The sequence below is a fragment of the Microchirus variegatus genome (assembly GCF_963457635.1).
Source record: "Microchirus variegatus genome assembly, chromosome: 14".
NCBI lineage: Eukaryota > Metazoa > Chordata > Actinopteri > Pleuronectiformes > Soleidae > Microchirus > Microchirus variegatus.
Window position 1 is genome coordinate 13,115,370 of NC_139815.1, and position 22,743 is coordinate 13,138,112.

General features: G+C 42.2%; 1 protein-coding gene across 1 annotated transcript in view; it reads right to left on the bottom strand.

The window, feature by feature from the left end:
* The window catches only part of atosa (atos homolog A), a 33,472-nt gene that overhangs the window by 4,937 nt on the left and 5,792 nt on the right, over nucleotides 1-22,743 (bottom strand). The window contains exons 2-5 of the mRNA XM_083900480.1: nucleotides 4,997-5,181; nucleotides 3,690-3,886; nucleotides 2,603-2,728; nucleotides 567-2,397 (exon numbers count right to left, since the gene is read on the bottom strand). Coding sequence (XP_083756606.1) covers nucleotides 567-2,397; nucleotides 2,603-2,728; nucleotides 3,690-3,886; nucleotides 4,997-5,181 — 2,339 coding nt within the window. The remainder of the gene's footprint in view (nucleotides 1-566; nucleotides 2,398-2,602; nucleotides 2,729-3,689; nucleotides 3,887-4,996; nucleotides 5,182-22,743) is intronic.

Genomic DNA, 22,743 nt, shown 5'->3' on the forward strand with positions numbered 1-22,743 from the left:
TGAGAGTTAAGATGACTGAAGAAAAAACATCCCTCATCGTGTTACATACAAAAAACAAGTCACAATTTCCAGACATCATGTGCCAGACATTTTGTGGCTGGAGAGTTTGTTATTTTTGGAGTTTATATTATTATTATATTATTAAATAAGATACACTCAGGGCTATAAGAATGGAATCACAGTCAGCCACGTTGGGTACAGCTGCCGGCATATTACAGACACTATCAGTGCCTAGAGTTGTTAGTTTGCCAGTTGTTTTTTTTTGTGCCGTGACACAAGGGTAACACCCAGTGTTTTTTCTACTGGTTTTCCGCAGAACCAAAAATTAAACCTTTTGCCCAACAATCCCTCACCTCTTCAGCTACTATCTCTGTCTCTCCTATCTGACCGACTGCAGGCAAGTGACTGTCGCTAACTGTGCGCTAACAGTGTTAAATTATTTTATCGCGTTAATCTCGGCTCTAGTAATCGCAGCGATTAAAGATTTGTTAACTTCAACAGCCCTAGTAGTAATGCACTTGTGGATGACTGAATTGGAGCTCATTTCAAAGATAAGAGGGACTTACCAGTACAGTAGGATGGGGAGTCGTATCAGGACTGGAAGAGCTGGAGCATCCAGACTCTGGGGGTGCCTGGTTCTCATCGTGGAGGGCAGATGCCTGGGCTCTCACACAGTTCTGCATCTGTATGTGGGACTGAGGCTGAGGCTTGCTGTGGTTGTGGTTTATGTTACAGTTCGTGGCTGGGCTGCCGTCGTTATTAGTCCAACTGAAAAACTGGGCATTCCTCGGGCTGTTCTCAACACTGGGTGAGGCAGGTGGGGTTTCATGGCTTGGGGGAGTTCGTAAACACTGACTAGCTAGGGTGCGGGACTGACCTTTGAACGAGGGTTCTTCAAGTGAAAAGTGAGCACCATTTTGGGCCTGGGGAGAATGGCGTTCGGTCCCCTGATCAACTTGGGTCACGTTTGTGCAAACGGATGCATGTGAGGCGGCGGCGTGCGCGCTGCCCCTGTGAGGTTCATGGCTGGGTATGTGCCCGTTGGTGTAGCCGTTGGTGGCAGTGTGTGATGCCTGTGTGATGTGTGGGACGTGTGAGTATGTGCGAACCGTGTGTGTGACCGTGGTCGTGTGTGTGTGGTGCAGAGGGCTGCTGCTTCTGCTGTGCCTGGGGGACAGCGAGGGGACAGATAGCCTCTCCTGGATGAGTCTGGTGATGTCTTGTACTGCCTGTGCGATGAGGGAGCCGTCTCTGTCTCTTTCCTTCTCTCTGTCTCGTTCAGTCTCTCCATTCCGCTCCTCCTCTCTCTCTCTCGTCTCAGTCATTTTCAGCTTCCTGCAAGCCGCAGGTTTAGGAGAGGTGCTCTCTCGTTTGCTGAAAGAAGTGTTGGTCACGGGTGTGTTGAAGGGGCTGGACCATGCACACCCCACAGATTCATAGAGCGGTAGCTCAGGCTCTTTGGTCTTACTGGCAGTTACGTCTTCATGGTTACTACCCCACATGGCTTTCGGAGGGTTGTCAGATGCAAAAAGGCCGGGAGGGAGTGGTGGTGCTGTGGGGTCGCAGAAGTTGAGCCTCTGTGCGATGCGGGCAATAACTTCCTGTCTCTCCTGCAGCAGGGAGCCAATCAGGGGGTTTGTTTCAGATGCAGTGGGTCTTGGGGAGGGGCAGCGGGGTGGCTCAGCCAAGGAAAGATTCTTAAAAGCCCTCAGGGGCTCATTGATGGGCCCCTTTGACCTCTCACTGCTGTTGGTGCCAGACCCATAGTCGTCCACTTGTGTGGAGTCAGGGGAACCATTGAGAGCCGAGTACAGCCACTTTCCTGCTTTACTCGTCGGGAGTGGAGACGGAGAGTGGGATCGAGGTGGCGTAGGCGAGTGGGTGGATCTGTGGAACAGTGGCGAGCCCTGACGTTGGGGAATGTTGACCTGTGGAAGGTCTCCGTTCTGATATGCGTGACTCTCAGCAGGCTCCTGGCTCTTCTTACTGTAGGGAGGCGGCACGGCAGTGTGAGGAAGGCTTTTAATGGGGATGTTGTTGATGGGGAGATTGGGAATGGGAAATCCGTTGAGAAGGCGGCCAGACATGGAGTTGGTGCTCTTGCTGAACGTGTTAGGGTTGTGATGGAGGTCGTCTTTGCTTGGGTCCAGGCTCTTTTTGAGGGTGGGCAGGCCACCATGGCTGTTGTGATTCGGGTTAAGGCTGGGGGTCTTGCTGTAAAGAGGAGGTAGGCCGGTGTGAATGCTGCACGCCAGGGTGGGGTAGGTGGGTTGTCGGGGGAGTGACTGGACGTGAACCTGCAGTGCAACACTCTGAGATACATTGGGAATGGGGAATATATGCTCTGTAGGTGGCTGGGAAAACTGCCACTCCAGCTCCTCATCAGCAGCACTGATCCTGTTTAACACAAAGGAATAAGTAAGCTGCGGTGCCAACTTCTTAAATTTAACATCAGAGAGAGCACCAGAGAGTTTTAAAACAAACGTACAAATATCAATGAAGAGGAAATCAATCTAGCTTTAGATCACTATAATAATCCGGTCAAACAATCCAAGTAAAAAGGCCTTTAGCCAAGAGGTGTCTTCAGTGCATGTTGACTGACCTGTACAGGATGTTTCTGGGGACAATGCCATGAGAGGCACTGAGCCAGGCGCTGAGCTGAGAGAAGAACACATAGGAGCGAACAGCTAGCAGCAGGGTCTTCTCCTCAATGAAACGATCGCCGCTCCTATTTGAAAAAAAAAAAGAAAGTTATAAGAGGTGGAACTGTGCCAGTATGTCAGGTTAATGAGAACACAGTTCTCAGTGCGTATTTAATCGACACAGTGTTCACTGTTCCAAAACATGCAAGTAGGAAAGTGGGCTAATGTGTCTAAGGCTAATACACCCTCTGAGTGCCGAGCTAATTTTAATGTTTTTCTGATTATGGTTTTATCCATATTTTATTTCATTATAAATGTTGTGGCTTTTTAAGCATTCATTTTTGAGGTACTTTCTGAACCTGTGGGGAAGAGCTCTATAATTACATTTTACACGTTTACAACACTGTAAATTGTAGGAAACTCAAAACCTGCAGTGAATTTTAATGAATGTTTTGAACAAAGAAAGAATGAGTAAATTGTTTGCCACCAGGACACTGGGTCTTACAGGCAGTGCCATGGCTTTGTATTCAAGGTTTATTATACTTATTCGTTTACTTGTTTTTTAAATTATTATTATTTAATCCTCTCTCCCTTTTCACAAAACAATTACCATGGTTTTTACCTGTTTTGATAAAATAAACCAGATTCCCAATGTGGGAGGCAATGTTTATGTAGGTAATGAGAAAAATATGGGGATGGTTGAGTGGAGGAAATAAATGATATAATAGAGAATTTCTTTCATATTACGTTAAACGTAACATCTGTGAGCAGAGTCTCGGGAGGATAAAGTCGCTGTGGAATATCATGTTTACATCCAAACTGATACCGTTCCATTTTAAAACAACACTTCATAACAAAAAACGTTTTAGCCTTGTAGCAGCAGAAATCTACTATAAAACCAAGTTTCCCTCTCTTCTCTTCCAGACTAAAGAGGAGCACAGGGGTAATTCTACTACAGACACAAAGACTCCAGACTTAAGTGGGTACAAGGCAGCAGAAACGATGTGCTCTAAAACTAAAAACACACATGTGTGGATGTAGCCTTACTGTCTTGGAACCGCTTGCAGGGTCCATCTCTCCAGCAGCAGGGCATCCTGTTTTATGACTGGGTCACTGATGGGGTCACTCGGGGAGCACTCGTCACCATAGCAACAGTCAGGCAGGAGCATGACCTCGATCATGATGGGGATGCTATTCCGCCAAAGCAGGATCACCTCTGATCGGGTTCGCCTAGCCTGCCGACACTGGTCACACACACACACAAGGTGGAGGGTTAGTGTTCATTAGTGAATGTCAGCACAGGGACCTTAACTTTAGGGGCGAAACAGATGGGTCCCCACTTTAAAGGTGGCTTTCCGATCAATTTCACGTCATTTACAACATGAAATATCATCGATATGTGGAAGTTTAATATCGATCATGATTCCAGTGACCACCATTTCATTGTTTTTAATTATTATCAGTACTGTTAAATGTTATGAAGAAAAAAAATATTGAGCAATATAATATGATAGACACATTTATGTGAAGACATAAAAAGGAGCCTTGGTACAAGAGTCTATGATGCGTTTCTTGCTGGAGCACTTAAGGCCAGTTTGACAATAAGGAGTGTGATTAATCATTATTTTCTCAATAAACGGATCAGTTGTTTGGTCCATATAACGTCAGAGTAGGTTGGAAAACAGTAATAAGTGTTTTCCACAAACCAAAACTAATTTGTTGTCATGATTACTTTGTTATATGGAGCAAAGAAACCAGAACATATTCACATTTAAGAAGCTGGAAAATCAGAAAGCTTGTTTTATTTAAAAAAAAAAAAAAATAAAAAATGTAATTATTATCACAATAATCTATGATTAATTTATAATCTGATGACTAATTAATCATTACAGCCCTGTTGATGACTAGCTGCTTTCAAATGAAGGAAAATGAGCTGTGGTTAAGCTGAATAAGTAGTGTGTTTTTGTGTGTCGTGTGTGTACCGAGTCAGCGGCACATGATGCTTACAGCAGCTGAACGTCATTAAGTGAGATCACAAGGTAATATGGAAAGCTTTAGCTTCCGATCATGTTTTCATTCGTGCAAAAATGTTTTGAGCCTGCTGCTTTCTTCAAATTATCAGTGTTTTTAAGAGTGTGGTTAAATGACATGATTACACTTATTATTAAGAATCCATTTTCCTGTGTGTAATACATTTATATCAATGAGGTTTTTCACATGTGGGCCTCACTTCATGGTCATGACTTGAATGACACAAATGAAGCAGCAACAACCTCCAATAAAATGTCAAGAGACTTGTTCTTTGTTTACGCCACAGAAGCAAAGCATGTGTGTATATATTGTACATGTACTACCTGGGGCAGTTTGTCGCTGCATTCGTGCTTGTGAAGAGGCGGCATGGCCGACTGGGCTGGCGGACAGTGCAGCCCCTCGGTTCTCCCCTTCACGGAATACTCTGGCGTCCTTCCCTCGGTGATGAGCAAGGTCAGGAACACCAGGAACTCCTCCGCATCATACTCGAAAAACTCCTCGGTTGCATCTGGACAAGGCGAAGACACGGAACACAGAAAAAAAAAAAGGTCATAATTATATTCAATCATGCTACACCTAAACAGTAAAACAGGCAAAGTAATACTTAGTTCTGTGAGTGACTGTTGCTGGGGAAATTATAACCTGTATTGCTATGATCATTACACGAACGCCTGTATTTACATTTTGTGCTTTCGTGGATGAGGCTGTTCAGCTCTGGCTAGAAAAGCTTGTTTGGACAAGGGGTGTTGGGGAATGCAGCTAATGACTCAACTTTTCTAGTGTGGCTTCTTCAAAGGAAGCTATTTAGCTCCTTTGTGTCAGCTGTGCACACACTCATTTTCATGACGCTCGGAAAAAATATAATTACTGTTACTTAGTCTGACTAAAACAGGACCTTTAAAATACACATACACATGTGAGTCTGACTGAAATTGGACTAATATGAATTTCTAACAGTCAGACTAAGACATGTAGATAATGCATTTCAGAGGTCAAACTCCAGACTTTTGAGCTTGGCTCGGTGTTCCCGCGAAAGCACCACAGTTCCCATCCCAGCTATACCCAGAAGAAGCCTTTATCAGCTAAAAGACTGCAAACAGCTAGCCATATGATAAACCGGAAACCACCTTAAACTAACAAGTTGAAAGGAGGTGTCTATCACAGAGCTGAGGCTGACACTCTTCATTCAATAAACTGGTTCCCCACTGGTGTTTAAATATTGGGATATTAAACAGCATATTTAACTGAGCATGGAAACTCACTGGGTTTCTAGACAGCAATAATGATGTCATCATCCATACTCACTGACAAAAAATGTATCAACAAAAACTGACGTAACAACAGCTGTGCCAAAAAATGAAAACACTGCACCACCCACTGTTTCAACAGTTTCACTGGGGCGGGGTTTAGACACGACACAAGGGAAGAGGTGGAACAACCACAGAATTAAGAGATACACAAGCAGAACTACAGACAACAAAGAGTCATCACATTTAAAATCAGCTCACGGTTCACAAGACATTCATTTTGATTGATATTCTTACAAGGAGCAGCACTTGTGTGTTGTGACACCAGTCAAATGTTATCTGACTATAGGTGTGGTTTGTAGTTGTTGTTTTGTCTCCTGCTATGGAAACATGAGCAAAACCCTGCTTTGTTTGTGTTATAAATGATGGCAAGATCTAAAGTGAGGTATTTTTAGCAGAGGGTAGAAGAGCCCGTCTTGGCTTCGTCTCCTCGACTTCTCCAGAGAACACTCCCAGAATCCCGCAGGACCTAGGCTGATACACAGCAGTGTCGAGACTTGAAGCACAAGCAAACTCTCGGACGTCCAGAAGCAGCCTGTTCCAACAACAAACTCGAGCATTGTCCCTGCTAATATTGAGAAAACATTACATGCTTAAATTGATCTATAAGCCAGGACCTCATAAGGACATAAAAGCAAGAAATTAAAACATGTCCTCACTCAATCAGAGCAGGGCTGTCGAGGACAGAGGCCCCTCTCAGCTGATTCTGTAGAAGTGTGAGCTGTAAGCTTTTTGCTGTGAGAATATATGTGTATGTGTGTGTGTGTGTGTGTGTGTGTGTGTGTGTGTGTGTGTGTGTGTGTGTGTGTCTGTGTGTGTGTGTGTGTGTGTCTGTGTGTGTGTGTGTGTGTGTGTGTATTGCAGCAACCCAGTCACGCACATTCCTTGCAGGGAACTCCTCCTACATGCCTTTGAGCTACTGCTGCACGTGGAGAGAGGCGCACTCCAACACAAAACATGATGGAGGAGGGAGGGAGGGGTGGAAAGGGGCCTGTTAGCCAGCTGTAGGCTGAATAAGTGCAGGGTGAAAAAGATGGGAGAGAAAAGAGAGGGAGGCTATATTCACAGACAATCTCCTTCTCTTTATGGGCTGGAATCGGAGAGGTTTAAACAAAAGGGAGAAAGCGACCAACAGCAACTGGGAGATGGGAGAGTAAATTACAACAAACGTCAAGATTTAAAGTCTCAGGGTTTATCACCTGAGACTTTACATAATTGGCTTGAATGTGCTGGATTTGTAGCCGTGGGGGGGGGGGGGGGGTTGGCTAAAGCATAAACACAGCCAGTAGTGGGAGAGGACATTGCAGTAAGGGGATGTGGGCTAAAGGTAAGCCTATGCTTTGTGATGGAAAGAGGCAAGAAGGAAATTAAGGAGGAGCCATGGATGGATGAAAAGGTGGGGGGAGATAAAAGAGTGATTAATGGAGCAGAGGAAAAACAGCCTCTGAGAAATGGTGTGTTACCCCATGCCCCCCCTTAAAAACACGCACAGTCAGAGCCCCCAATCATGTGTGCACAGTGGGACTCAAGATTGCTGCTTTCTAGGAAAAACAAACCCAGGAATACATCGACTAACAACTGCTCCTAAAGGCACACGGATAACAACAAATACAGGCAACACACTTACCATCATCAAAACACGCAAACCCACTGAAAATACACACAAACACATACACTCTAACACGCACACATATTATGTGCACTGCAGGACAAAGGACTAATAATGGCAACTTTGAATCAGGGGCCTCAGTGTGTGTACGCACAGATGAGAGCTCTCATTCCTTCGAAGTGCTATGTCTGAATACAACATTCCTACAAAGCCTACACAAATACACACACACACACACACACACACACACAGCACAAAGAAACAACGCTGTGATCAGGATGGAGACCGACATAAACAGCCTTTTAGAGAGAGTAACCCTTAGTTCTTTCTTTTTTGTTTTCTTTACATTCGGTTAGAGAAGTGGCGTAGTGCAAACAACAAACGCAAACACAAAACATAATCGGGTTTAGGTCCAGCCTTTAAGTAACTTTACAGATACAAACCCAAACACAAAGGCACGTCATTTCACACTGATATTTTCTGTGACCTCTCCTCCACCTCCTGATGATAACGTGACATGAATTATGTAACAGATCAGATTTAAACTTAGGCGACTTATTAGACAACCTGTGATCACCTGCCACCGACTGCTGCTGCTGTTGGAGTCCAGACAGTTTTGGCCCTTAATATCTATCTTTAAAGCAAGTTGCATCTGTATGTCTGTCGGTGTGACAGGCATATCTCACTGACCGTTAGTCAGATCGCCCTAAGACTTTGGATATGGGTTGAGCATGGCCCGATGGTGTGCATCCTTGATTTTCAGGAGGAATTTTCAGCAACGGCTGCGCTGTCTGGAGCAGGGAGGTGGGAGTGAAGAGGCTGTCCTCACGGTGGGCAAGACATTTTCACACAGTTCAACGCAGAACATGGTGTGATAATGAAACTGCGAAGTCGGTGTCCATTCACCAAAACACAAGCACATATTTATTTTGCATTAGCATGCTACTATTTTGCAGCTGACTTGGCGAACCTGTTTTCATTAGCGTAGGGCTAACATAATACAAACACTGTGCAACCTCATTAGGCACAACACAAAGGTATGGCGTGGCTGACAGTCACAAAACAGCTAGCTACACTAATGCTAATCAAAAATGAAAACATTTGCGTTGTGCCTAATGAGGTTGCACAGTGTTTGTATTATGTTAGCCTTTACGTTCCTTCTCATGCATTACCATAACCGAAGAATCTTTTTCCGACTATAGGATTACATACTTCCTACAGGCACTGCACTAGTTCCACAAATGTCACAGTTTTCAAAACTATATTAGCAATTATAACGTTATGAGGACAACAGATCCAAGTTAGTTAGAATGAAGTAGAAGGTGCAGGAAATACTAAATGTAATGTCCTCTCATATAAGGATGCAGGGTCTCAGGAGGTTATGCCCAAGTCCATATATAATAATTGTGTTATTCCAACTAAAACCAGACTTAAAATGCTAGCCCAAATGAAATTGTATTTAATCAAACTTCTCACAAGTTGGACCAACACACTCAGATAATGCAGCTGGAAGTTGAACTACTGTTACTCTGGAATACTCTATTTTTCAAGAAATAAAAGAAAACAGTGATACACAAAGAAATAAGACAACAGCCAGAAAAACATGGTGGAATCTGGGGCCAGTACAATTTTGGACGACCAAGGAGGCTGCAAGCACTTTACTTTTGAAATTCACGGATGTAGGAAGACTTGCTACGTGCCTATATGTAAAAGGTAAAATGGAATACTAAGAAGCTGAGACGGTAGCATATTGCAGCCTACTACAGTGGAGACAGACACATGACAGTCGATAAATGGATTCCCGTACTGGTGCTTGTACTGCTACAAGTTAAAGTCTTAACCTGGATTAACAGCATGTGGAAATGTAGTGATCGTTATTTTAACGGCGTCACTGCTTGGAAGATAGAAGGAGAAAGACAAGAGGGACGAAACAGTCTCAAATTCATGTCAACTCACCCATTATTCTGTGACGTGTGGCCCTCTTTCTATAGCAAAAACCTGGTCTCTCTCTCATTCAAACACATTAGCACCCATGTGCTCTCATCTCATTTGAATGCTGTGTAAGTAGCCATATGGCAAAAGACTGCTCCCATCCTCCTCTGGTCACCCAGCACTGCAGTCTCGCTGTCATTCATTTATCACCATGTTTCATCCAAATTGAAGCACAAACCACTGATCATGTCTCGTTAGCTTTAGCTCACCAGTGATGTGTGTGTGTGTGTGTGTGTACAGCCGTGCGGTGGCAGACGATGTACAACACAGTCACAGATCAAAGGACACTGCACAGATGAGCTCATCAGAGGCTCGGCTGCTGGTTATCAGTCATCAGTGTTACAGATCATCATTTGAAAATATATGCTGTGCAGCGGCAACCAGAGAGAGAGAGATGGGATGGGATCCATTTCAGAGGGAGAGAAACAGAAGGTCTAGGCAGATATTGGAAGAAAACAGCCGAGTAGTCTAAAGGCCAGGTAAGGAAATGTGCAAAAAAAAAAGTTAAAAGGATAATAAATGAAATGCATTTCTAATTCCAGATAACAGTCTGACAAGTGGATTTCATACAAATGTTTAAACTTTTTGACCTTTGCATCAGCTAAATGTATGTTAAATTGAACTTTGTGCATATCGAAACATGCTATTTTTGTTAATTTTTATTTTGCTTTGCTTATGAGACAGGTTATGAAGATCAAAAAATATATATATATAAACCCAGAAGACTGTGGAGGACGGGCAAGTCAGAGTATTTAAGAATTAAACTGAACATATATCATGACTTTGTGTGTTATCCTTACTAAAACAAACTATACAACATTAAGAATATTTATATTGCTATTCACACCTCTACAGAACACACTGGCTCTTTCAGCACCTTGTTTTACTTGCCATCACTGGGTGTGTTTTTGTGGAAAAAATAACATAACAGCATTGTGCAAAAGCACCCTTTGAGAAGTGCCATGCACCAGTTAGTGTTAAATATAGTGTATATATAGTGCTGTTGGGGGTGGGGTGAGGTGAGGCGAGGCAATACAAAGAGCAGCAATGTCTGCTGAATAAATGGGTCAAGCTGTAACTGACTTCCTTTCAGTTTTAGCCGACTCATCTGTTATCTTTTTAAAAATCACAGTTTGGTAGGTTAAATGTGGTTGGGTAAATTTTTTTTTTTTTAAAGTTGGATTTAAATATAGTTTTCACTAGACTAACCATTTGTTATCTTTGTGTCACCACTTGTTTGCCTCATTCAAGTAGTTCAAGAAAGCTCGGAAGCTGAGTCTCATTAGCCACGATGACTAGCCCCCACCACCACCATCCCCTGCTGCAAATAGTACAATTTGAGGGGTGTAAATTGCACCTGCTGTCTGCTATTTAAAGAATGGCAACAAAAACAGCAGAGGTTTAACAGACGAGTCAGGAAGACACATGATGAGGAATGATAAAAACAAACCTGTGTGCAGGAAGATTCTGAAAATCAAAGGGTGTTGTAATCATTGTAAATATTAATACAACAGACATTTGACTGCTTTGTTCCAGTTTTCACGCTTAGACCGACTATGAGCCTAAATAAATAGCTCCTTATTGAGGTTCTCTTGAGCAAACCACTTAAGACCAAACTGCTCCAGTGGAGCTGAGCCAATTTTCTCGGCACAAATGAATGAACTGTGATGGTGTATAACTGTGAGAACAGAGGTTGCTCAGTTGCTCCATTTTCTTAATGACAATCAACACTGGAAAGACACTAGAGGGCATGCATATAAGATATCAGATAATTAAAAATGCTCTTCAGGTTTGTTTTTTTTGTGTGTGTGTGTCTTAAGTTAATATGATTTAATGTTGGAAACCTGCAGACTGCAGATAACCAGTCTGCTGGGAAGGTGCGCGTTAGGCAGCCTCTATGCAGCAGAGGCAACAGTCTGCTGAGCTTGCTGAGGTGTGTCAGCTTAACACATTATAATATCGCTCTCCTTCTGAATGGAACAAAAACGGTTCCTCGTTCTTAACAGGTTCCACATGAAGGTCGACGTGAAAAGATGCAAAAGTAAAAGCCTTGCATGCACGTAGACCTTTTTTAGTCGCCGCTCTGCGTAAGATCGCACAATTAATTCAACTCTAATTGCACAGAGAACTAGGGTGTTGTAACGACGTGACCTTGAAACACGAAAATGTGAATGTACGCAAAGGAGCCAGAGTGCAAGTCAGATTAAACATTTGGACAGAAATGTTTGCAGTATTATTATTCTTCTCTTGCAACGGTCACACATTTAGGGATGTCAATATTATAAAGTGCTCATTCTTTTTTTCCCACAAGTTGCATCAACAAATGACATGACTGCATCACTTGAAAAGACGGTCTAATTCTCAGCCTACAGAAGCCTGTATAGCCATTGTTACACCAACCAAAATATAGACTATATTCAGACTATAATCATGGTTCCCAGTCCATTATCATAGCATACATTATGATAATGCTTGCATATAATGGAATATAATGCACATAATGTATATAAAGGCAGAGGGTTAGAAGATTACACTGATCCTTAGTGCAGCCCCCGCTGAGATAAATATAGACACAACGTAGTAGCTTTCATTTCACTGTTTTTCTCTCCAATTCTGCATGTCAAAGTGGACTATCCGTTTAACGGTCCAGTGTGTAAAATTAAGCTGAAATAATTTCCATTTGGCTGAAATTTAAGCTAAAATAAATATACATTATTATTTACAAATGGATTGGATGAATTGTTGTTGTTTCATTACCAACTGAATGAATGAGCCTTTTATATTTATATCAAGGGCTGGGTAAGCTCTACAAAGGCCGCCATTTTGGACCACCATATTCTCACAAACTGATTCTCGAAGGCTAGGTATCAACTTGGATGAATAACACTTGGTAAGGCTTTTTAATGCCGAGTGAGTATCAACATGCAGCATTCACAAATCTGGGAGAACACACAGCAAGTTTCAAAATATTCAGATACAGTGCGGTTTCAAAGCAGGTGGCAGATTCTAAGGGTCAGCAGCTCTAGCACCTGACTATGCCACAGTGGGAACTGCATCTTTTCTCGTTTGCAGGACTATATTTGGAGAACAGCTGTTCTGCAAGAACAACTAAAGTGTGAAATGTGTCCAGTCAACTACTTTGTTGGGGAGTTAGGGTCTCTCCGTTTCTTTCCATGTCTACGTTTCGTCCATACCAAAAATGATGACCAGTTGTTTTAGAGAAGCAGGGGCCTCAAATAACAGCTGAGTGACTAATAGAAGTAGTCATTGTAGTAGAAGCTCAGCTAACTGCCCTCCTACCTTCCTGAATCCTGTGTTCATGGAAAATCATCAGATAATCCATTTTGTTGAGTGTATTTTTACCCATCTATCATTGGGAGATTAATTTAATTGTGCTTGGAAACCTAGCTCCAGGGTTGAGCTTCCTTAGATCAACTAACAAATGTATAACTCTTCATTTTTGAAGCACCCATATAATACATGACTTCAGTCATTTCACCCTTGGCTGGCTGACCTGGGACCAGTGGAGTACAGTAAACAACAATCACGACTGACCAGAGGAGAAGGGGGTTGTCAAGGCAACCGAGACACTGTGTTGAACATTCCTGTCATGGTGATTGAGGAATAATGAGCTGAACCAATAAGTGTTATTGTGTGTGACAATGAGCTGCAGTGTTTGAAAACAATTAACACCTCGGTGTCATGATGAGGACAGGCAGGCACATGAAGCATGTGATTCTTATTTTTTTTGACCTACAGCAACAACAGGGTAGTGCTGGTGCTAACCTTTAACTTTGATAACAGGGTCATTTGTGTTCCTTGTGTTTTGCAACATGAAGCAAGTCCCTGCCAGCTCACCTTTCCTGTTTTTGTCTGCCTTGTGTGTTACAAGGTTAAATCCACTGGAAGGGAAGGCAGAGTCTGCCAAAGAACAGGTCTGTTTTTTTTCCCAGACAAAAATAAAATCCCTGATTTATTTAATAAAAAATCGATTTTTCGATTTAAAACAATTTGTTAATTTATTTATTTCAAACTACTAAAGACAAAATAATTATTCATATGATGTACTATGTGTAAATGCATGACGTTTTACACACACATACACAGTGTTTCAGTGTCAGTTAATTAAAATATTTTAAATACATCCTCCATGACCGTAGCACAGACTCTGACTGATCTCGGGCCATATATACATACGCCATTATTACGGTGAATCTCTCAAGTGTCACTTGAGATTCAATCGGCACCTGGACAAGGGGACGCTCGACGGTTACATGCGGGCGCAGCGCGCTTGTTCCGTGGTTTAGAAAAATCTGTGGTGTATAAAAAAAGTGTATAGTAAATAAACAAGCAATATGCATTGGGGGAAACCCTGGCCGGGTGAGTGTTTGTGAGGAGATTCACTGGTGGTGCCACGAATGAGCGCTCCCCGGAACATTTCCCCAGTGCAAACATTAAAAAAGTGCGCCATAGTAAGAGGAGAAAATAATAAATTTTTTATTTTTAAAATCGTCAGAACAAAAAAATCGAATTAATCTAATTAATAGATAAAATCGATATATCGCCCAGGCCTAATACGAACCCCCCAAAACAACTCTAAATGATGTACTATATATGCAACACAAAAACAACAACCACCCTGGGAGAAGATGTGGAGCATCAGGGTAAATAGGTACAAACTCTTGTTTTTAAATAAAGCTTTCTTTGAATAAAATAAACTTTACAGTGTATACAATCACAGAAACGGAATGAACCAAGCCAGAAGGAATAAGGAAAGAATAATAAAAGTGAACATAAAGCAAATGGACCAAACAATCTGCAAACATAAGAAGACAAGAAAAATGGCAAGAGTGAGTGCAAGAGCTATGACATCATCGTTTTTCCAATGTGTGCATTGGTTGTATACACATACAACACCCGGGTGTTGTTTTCATGAAGATCATGTGGATGAATAAGACAAAACTTCTTCCTTAACTTGTTCTCATGTGTATGGTGATAATTAAACAAATCATATTAAACCCCTCTAGGGGTAAATTAATTACATTTCTCATCTACTTAATAAAAGTAAGTATGCTTTAGTATTTTCATTTGAATAGTTGCCTTCTTAAAAAGTACTTGGATGATTTGTTCAAATATTAAGAGATTTAAGCTTGAGATCATGACGTGTGTGTCTTGTAAGTCCCTCTTCTCCCACTCTGCAATACAAAGGGGGCAGATTCACAGCACACATAGCAACAAGCCCCTATTGGCCGAGAAGTGTTAGTATAGTTCCAGCTGAGGAGAACTCTTCTTCTGTTTTGTGAGCTCAGCTGCCATTATTCTCCAACAGCCAAACACACACAATCTGACTGACAAACTACCTTAGCCTCTCTCTGTCTCTCAAACCCATTGTTGTCAGCCAAACACAGAGCTGTTGTTTAGAAAGCACGCTCTGGATGGACAGACTGTTCACAATGAGATTTAAGAACTCAGCTGATGTGGGAAAAAGCAATGCTCACAGTCCTGCGTCGAAGTATAAACTTTTATCCCACACACTTTGTTGTTGGATGGCTTTGTGATAGGACTGCCAATGTTACCAACCTTGAATCCTGTATAAATATCTTTAAAAGGCTGGTTTCACTCCGAAGGTTAGAAGACTCTATTCAGTAGCTACGAGCTTAAGTGGCTACCTTTGCTGAACTGCCGAAACTTGCTTTCTCGACAACATAACTGCAGCATAACTCATCCAGTTTAAACCCGTGCTTACTGCAGAGACCTTGTGTTAAGTTCATGTACAGGAATCCTACTAAAACCTCTTCTTTCATACAGTATTATGCGAGATGAAAGCTCCGGTAACAGTGCTTGCCTATCACGGTTAGGTAACTGTGGATATGAAGGATTGCCAGGGGTCTGCGGGATTTCACTGGAAACCGCACACTCGGTCATGTGAGTTTGGTGATCAGTCATTTTAAGCAGTCAGGATTTGCATCATCAGTTGATGGAGCATTTAAACCTGATAAAAAGCTGCATACTCTCAGGCAGCTACGGACCACAAATTATGAATTAAACTCCTTAAAATGCTACAATGCTGTAGGTACAGAATGTTCTCTTCATCTTTCTCAACTTCTGAGTAGAGTACTTAAACCCCCATTGTTTATCCAATCCAATCCTTAAAAATGTTGACCAAAGTGCTTTACAGTAACAAAGCAAACATTTTAAAATGTAAAACACAAATAGAGCTCAACACACAACAGGCGAGAGGCAAACCATATGACATATACTGCACAAAAAAGGGAGTGATGAGGCCTGCCTAATGTGAAGTGGCAAATCATTCCACAATTTGGGAGCAGCGACCGCGAAGGCCTGATCATCCCGGAGCTTCAGCCTTGCTATATGGATGACAAAGCTCAGCTGATATTAGGGACCATGAAGAGGAGTGTAGCGCAGTAAGTATGTCAAAGAGGTAAAAGCAAGGTCATTTAGACACTTTTACAACAATAACAATAATAACTTCAAATTGTGCTGGGAGCCAGTTATGATTAATTTTCACAATTAATCGAGTAATCGTTTGTTCAGACCTGAAAATGATGATGTTCTTGAATGTCTTGTTTAGTCCACAAACCAAAATGATTCACTTTTAATGATTTCTTTGTAATATGGAGCAAAGAAACCAGAAAACATTCACAATTAAAAGGCTGAAACAATCACAAATCTTGTTTTAATCATGAAAAAAGCTTCATTAATTGATAATCGAGTAATTGTTTCAGCTCTTCTGCAAGTTCATGTCAAAAGTGTGTGTGCGGCAGCATTCTGAACAAGTTGAAGGCGAGCGATGGAAGCCTGGCTAACCCCAACATAAAGAGTGTTACAGTAATCCACTCGAGCAAGCAAGAGTTTTTCAAGGTCATGCCTCGGCAGAATCAATTTAATCTTTGCCTTAAATCATAAGAAGCTGGCTTTTGTTTTGTTTTTTTAAGAAACACAGCTATTCTGCTTGTCACATTTAAAACCAGTGTCCTGGTAGGAGCCAAAAGACCAAGATCAATATGAAGGTTGGACAAAGAATGTATCATGACAGTTGTCTGCATAAAAATGGAACAACATGCCAGGTTTATGGGATGAAAATGGCATGAGCCCCCATAGAGGAATCAGAATAACCAATCCTGTCACAGAAGCTACTCTAAGCCAAATAAGAACGAAACCAGTCCAAGGCGGAATCTATAATACCAACCAACAATATTACCAGAGTCAGTGGCCAGAAGAATATCATTAGAGACCTTTAACGGAGAAGATTCAGTACTGTGCACTGTTTTAAACCCAGACTGGAACAGTTAAAAAAAAAGGAAGACTACTGAGTGTGAACAATTTTCTCCAGGTTTTTTTAATCCAATCCACAGGGTGTGAAGACATCGTTCACGATAAAAGATTATTTTGATTGGTTGCACAAGGTAACTTCCAGAAAATAATGGCAAATGTGGCTGACAAATGCTAGTGTGTGGATAAAATGTGCAGAAATCCAAAAATATACCCATGGACCCTGCAGTGGGAAAGCAAAACATGTGGATAAAAGGGAAATGAAGAGTTGTTTAAGGGTTTCGTAACCGCTCTTCACAGCTCTCTCCTAATCTCCCTCTCATCCTTCCCTAGATGCCAGAAAAATGATGTTCAGACACACTGACCTTGGGTTTACCGTGCACTCACAACACCCCTTTTGGCCTTACTTGCACATATTGCATTTCGGGCGCCTTAAGCTCCTGTTATTCAGACAAGAGTGGCCCTTTATAAGCTCATTGTCTAACTAACAACTGTTGTGTAACACGGAATAGAGTGAATACAGGTGGGCAAAGTGTGAGTGATTTAAATGTGTCCTATTTCACCTGGTGTTAAAATATGTCACACAGGAATCATTTCTGTTTGGTGTTTATTTGTTTTTAGCCAAAGTTCCTTATCAATGTGAGTGCAAAAAAGAGAGACGTTACATAACTCGCTAAAAAAAACGTTACAGTGACCGCAACCACAAATATTACATTAAGATAAGTGCAAGTCTATTATGAAACTGTAGTGGGTCAAAGGATGCAAGCTCAGTAAGTAGCGTATGCAGTGTGATCTAATATCAAGTGCACAAAAACAACATTGTCTCCATGAGGGTCACACATTTAATGTAAATGGTTTGTATTTATATAGCCCTTTTCTAGTCTTGATGACCACTCAAAGCTGCTTTACACTACAGTTTGGTCATTCACTCATACTTTTATACAGCGCATCTATGTGCAGCACATTTTCTATCACTGATCTTTCATACCCATTCACACACTGCCTGTACAGCAGTCAGGATCAACGTGGGGAGTTAAGGACATATCGGCAAAAGGCCGAGAATCGATGGCCCACAAGTGTTTGGGGCCAACTCAAGATCTTGGCGCAAAAGCTACTTGTTGTGGTGCCATGTTTTTAAGTGCGCATAACAAAGGCTGCTGCTGAGCTAGCCTGCTGCTGAGCTAGCGGAGCTGGGAAACAATCCCACAACCTTCAAGTTTGAAAGACGACTAATGCTACCACTGAGCTACCATCGACCCATGTTTATCCTCTTAAATGCTGTGCAGGAACATAAGAAACCTGCAGATGGGATCTCCTAAACTAAGCCTGATCTCATACACTGGCAAGATCAGACACTAAATCTTTACTACAGCAGTTTAAGTTTCAGCAAGCTGACTACTGGTGGATACAGGACACTAGGGCAGTAGGACAAACCAGATTCTGTCTGTAACCAGAGCCATGCAGTCCAAAATGAATGCACCGGCCTATAACCTCTGCTGTGCTGCTGATGCCAACTTCTAGAAAGGTGAGTTAGAATTGAGTAACCCGAGTACTGTTGCTCCACGGGCCAAGTGGAAAGTGTGTCAGTTGTGGCTCAGGCAAGGTCGAGGTGGTTTGCTGGTTGGAATGAAGCGCTTGGGACGAGCAAGCAAAAAGACCAAAGTCTGAACATAGCTGCAAAGCAAGCAGACGGATTGTCAGCTGCTTTGGTGTGAGGATGAAGATATTGTGAGGGTGAGAGTGGAAACGTCTCACTCAGTACCAAGGCCGCTAGTTGTTGGCCTGAAACAGACGAGGTGAGACGATGGAAAAAGAAACAAGAAACAGATTACGTTTGCCTCATCTTGTTGTTTATAACGAATGTGTTTAACGCCCCAGTTCGACGGTGGGCGCGCTAGCATAGCTAAACGAGCTTATGCAGCTAATGGAGCCAACTGGTAAACGGTGCCTGTACTCCAGTGTCGCAGCACGTAAACATGACGTCACGCGAGTCCTTTTCCGGTCAGTCGTCATGAAAATGCATTGTGCGTTAACCTAGTGCCCAGCGCTATTAAAAAGGTTAAAAACGGTTTTATCGGCTAAAATTAACAAATAAATGCAAGCACCATCTATTTCATGGAAAAGAGGACCACAAACACCATGCACTACATCTAACTCTGCCTTTATTCAACAGATAAATGGATCCAGCTATATATCAGCAAAATATTTCACTGCACGATCAATACACTGATAAATCTGTCAGGCCTTACTATCGCGCAATTCTAGTGGTTTTGATAACAAGTCAACGGAGTGTCTGTTTCCATCAATACACGTATTTCTGGATAGCATCAGCAGATACTGGTGGTGGAGGGGTGCTGAGGTGTTACAGTAACTCAAGTCTTTGTGATGTGAGAGGACAGAGGGAAAGCGATGAGGAGACCAGAGGAGCGCGAAGGAGTGGGACAGTTAATTAACTACAAGGTCAGAGGGAGACAAAAATTGCCTGTCCGTCAATTTCCCAACTCACAGAGCCTGCAGATTTACAATAATCACATATCTTGACATCCTCCTATCTTAACACTGCAGATGTGTACACAAAGCTGTCATTTCGGTTGCACGGTTAAAAAGAAAAATGACATGGTAGAAGCACGACAAAAAACACAGTTCAGAAACATCTGTAAGGCATGTTGGTGTTTTTTGTGGGTTTGGAGTAAATGGTGTGAGTCACAACGCTTTACACAGACCTAGTTATGTCACATCAAGGATTAATACTCAAGTGGAAGGATGGGAGCACTATAAAAGACACTTGGAATAAATTGGTCACAGAGATTAAGTCCCTACAGTGAAGTTATTGAACCACTTGATTAGTGTGAATTAATCATTCAAATGTTCACATACTGTTTACCCTACATTTACGCAACAGTGGTGGTGGTGTGCTACCGACCGCTGCTTGTTTATTGAGCACTGCTGCTAAAAAATTTCACATTATCATTATGTGCCACTAGTGATTATCGAGTCATAACTTGCACAAGTGAGAGCCAAAAAGATGCAAATCAGGATTAATAAAGACAAAAATTTACAATGATAAACAGGCCATCTAATTAAAAGATATTTTGACTTGAACAAATATTGGGTGCAATGTTGTGGGATCCTTATGGAAAATGGTGTAATAGCAGAATTCTAGGGGGGTGCGTCAACATTTATCGAACCCCTAACCCCTATCCCTGTACTATCTAGGGAAGCAACACTACCAAACAACAGCAGGTGGAAAGAAATAAAAACACATAAATATAAAAAGAGAAATTCACGCGACAATAACCCCACCCCACCCCGCCCATTAAGACAAAACACCAGGTCCAGATGGCTCTTCCTGTTCCTGCAGAGCTGGCTGCTAGTTGGCTATGAAGAGCTACAGGAGCGGGAGGATGTGACGCACACACACAAGCTATGACATCACTGGCTCAGTGGCACGCTGGCAGCAGAAATACAACAAATTCGGTTTCTGCCAGTCCTGCACTAAGACTGGATGGTGTAATATTGTGTGTTAGTAAAGCTTTTTAACACCGCAAGACAAAATCTCTACACAGCTCACATGACCCTGAGCATTATGCACTTTATATACAGTACATATACATATATGGATGTACACACACACGTACAAGTGTACTTGTGTCCTAATAAATGACTGGATGGTCTCAATAAAATGTTCCAGCATTACGTATGAGCTGGACTGGACTGGGAACACTGGGTACCCATTCCATGAAGCGGCCAGGCAAGGTCAGGCCAGGCTACTTACAGTCCAACCTGTCACAACAGCACTGATTTAGGCTGATTACTCCAGGGGCCAGGACAGTAATTCACAGCTGAATGCTTACCCACTCTTGTATTCATTACCAAAGACAGTGCTGCTGAATCTCAATGTCTCCGATATCCACATTCAATGGAAGTGGGTTCACAAATGATCTTGGTTTTTCATTTTAAAAAATGCACTACAGAGAAAAGTTTATATCGACTAAAGCTAATTAATAGTACAAGTGTGTGCTTAAACATGAATATTTTAGAAATTATAGGAGTTCTGGCCATAAAAACAGAAAATGAATGCTACAAAGTACAAATACACGTGTGGGGGGGGGGGGGGGACTACTATTCACCACAAGTTGTGACATCACAAGAATAGAGACTTGATAAAAATCAACTAACAATGAATGATAGAGATGGGAAACCAACTGTGAGCAGAGTAACACACATAGGAGAGCAACCTTCTTCCGCAACAGCACAGGGGTAAATCACTGCAGAGGAGGTGGCAGAGACAACACAGGCCTAGACAGGTGTACAGGACACAAGTTAATGTCACTGTGTGTTATCTGGTCTCGGGTCTCTCGTCGGTGAGCGTGTAAACTCTGATCTGCTGGCACGTGTCTGAAACATCTCAGGGCAGCTGTGAGTACATGGCAGAAGGCAGACACAGGAGTGAGTTTGCATATGTGTGTGTGCTGAGGGGTGGACTTGTATCAAATTTTTCCTCAGAGGACTAATAGGTCTGGACAGGAAGCGCTGCCATACTAACACACGGAATAACATAACAGAGAGCCGGAGCACACTGCTGAAGCTTGCCAGCATGACGAGCTCTGAGATCATCTCTGAGTATAGCGTTTAACCTCTGTCTCACAAAGGAGAAGAATGAAAGCTGTGTTTTGAGGGCATTAAAGGAGGAAGCGGCGTGTCACAATTCTTAGCCCTTTGCTCAGACATTTCATTGTATATTGTCATCTAATACAAAGTGTGTATGGGACCGCAGAGTTTAAATGAACCGAGTGTGACTTTTGAATCATATTTCCCTTGCTTCTGCATGCAGAGACAACACCCTGTATCAAAACGTGGTCTTTGAGGACACAAATCAAAACCAGCTAATACACAATCCAGCTCGATCAGTTGGAAAGCTGATACAAGAGGCCATGTTTCACCCAGCTGGTGTGAATAGGTTCAGTGTTTTCCATAGCTACTCTTTAAGGGGACCTGTAGAAGCTGTCAGTTGAACCACATGGCGCAACGGCACAGTGCTTATTAAGGCCAAAGCAAGCTGTTGCGTACCCTGTGCCACACTCTCCACGCTCACCCACACCGACACGTACACACATGCAATCCTGACTCACGGCTCAACTCAGAAAAAACAAGGGGTCAGATGATTGTGGTTAGGACACCGAATGGCTCCTCTTCTAACTTTCTAACAAAAGCATTGTTCACAAATCGCAACAAAGAGATACTGCATTAAGTTTGAGGACAGTTCTGCTCATCTTAAGTCTGTGTTTTCTGTTTCCAATCAGAAACTCAGGTCTAACAAGACTCAGAACAGTGCTCACGGAGCATCACAACTTCCGCTAAATTATAAGCCATCCAGCTAAATTTGGACTTTGTAAGGTACGTCAGCAATTAAGACTTCCAATATCGATGAAAATCTTTTACATTTTCTTTTTGTTGTTGTTTTAGTAGTTAGCCCTGAGGGATTCAACATGGCCTTAAATGAAAAAAGACATTTAAATGTCAGTAGAGCACTGCTGTGTGTCCCTGTGTGCAAAGACTTTAGCTAAATCCTATAATTTGTCTCTCAATATATTTGGTAACTTCTGCAGACACCGACTGCAGAATATCTCTGATGCATCAGCAAACCTCTCTAATCCAGTCATTCTCAGAGATTGGGTTCAGGATATATAATTAAGTTGTGATTCATTTTTTTGGGTCATGATGGTTTGTCATCTTTAAAAAGTTAGACCAACACTACTTAATCATATTTTTGAAGCGTTCACACAAACTACTGATTATGTCGGCACTCAATCATGTAGTGTGGACTGGGTTTTACATGGGTGACCGCATCAGTCTTACTGACAGTCTA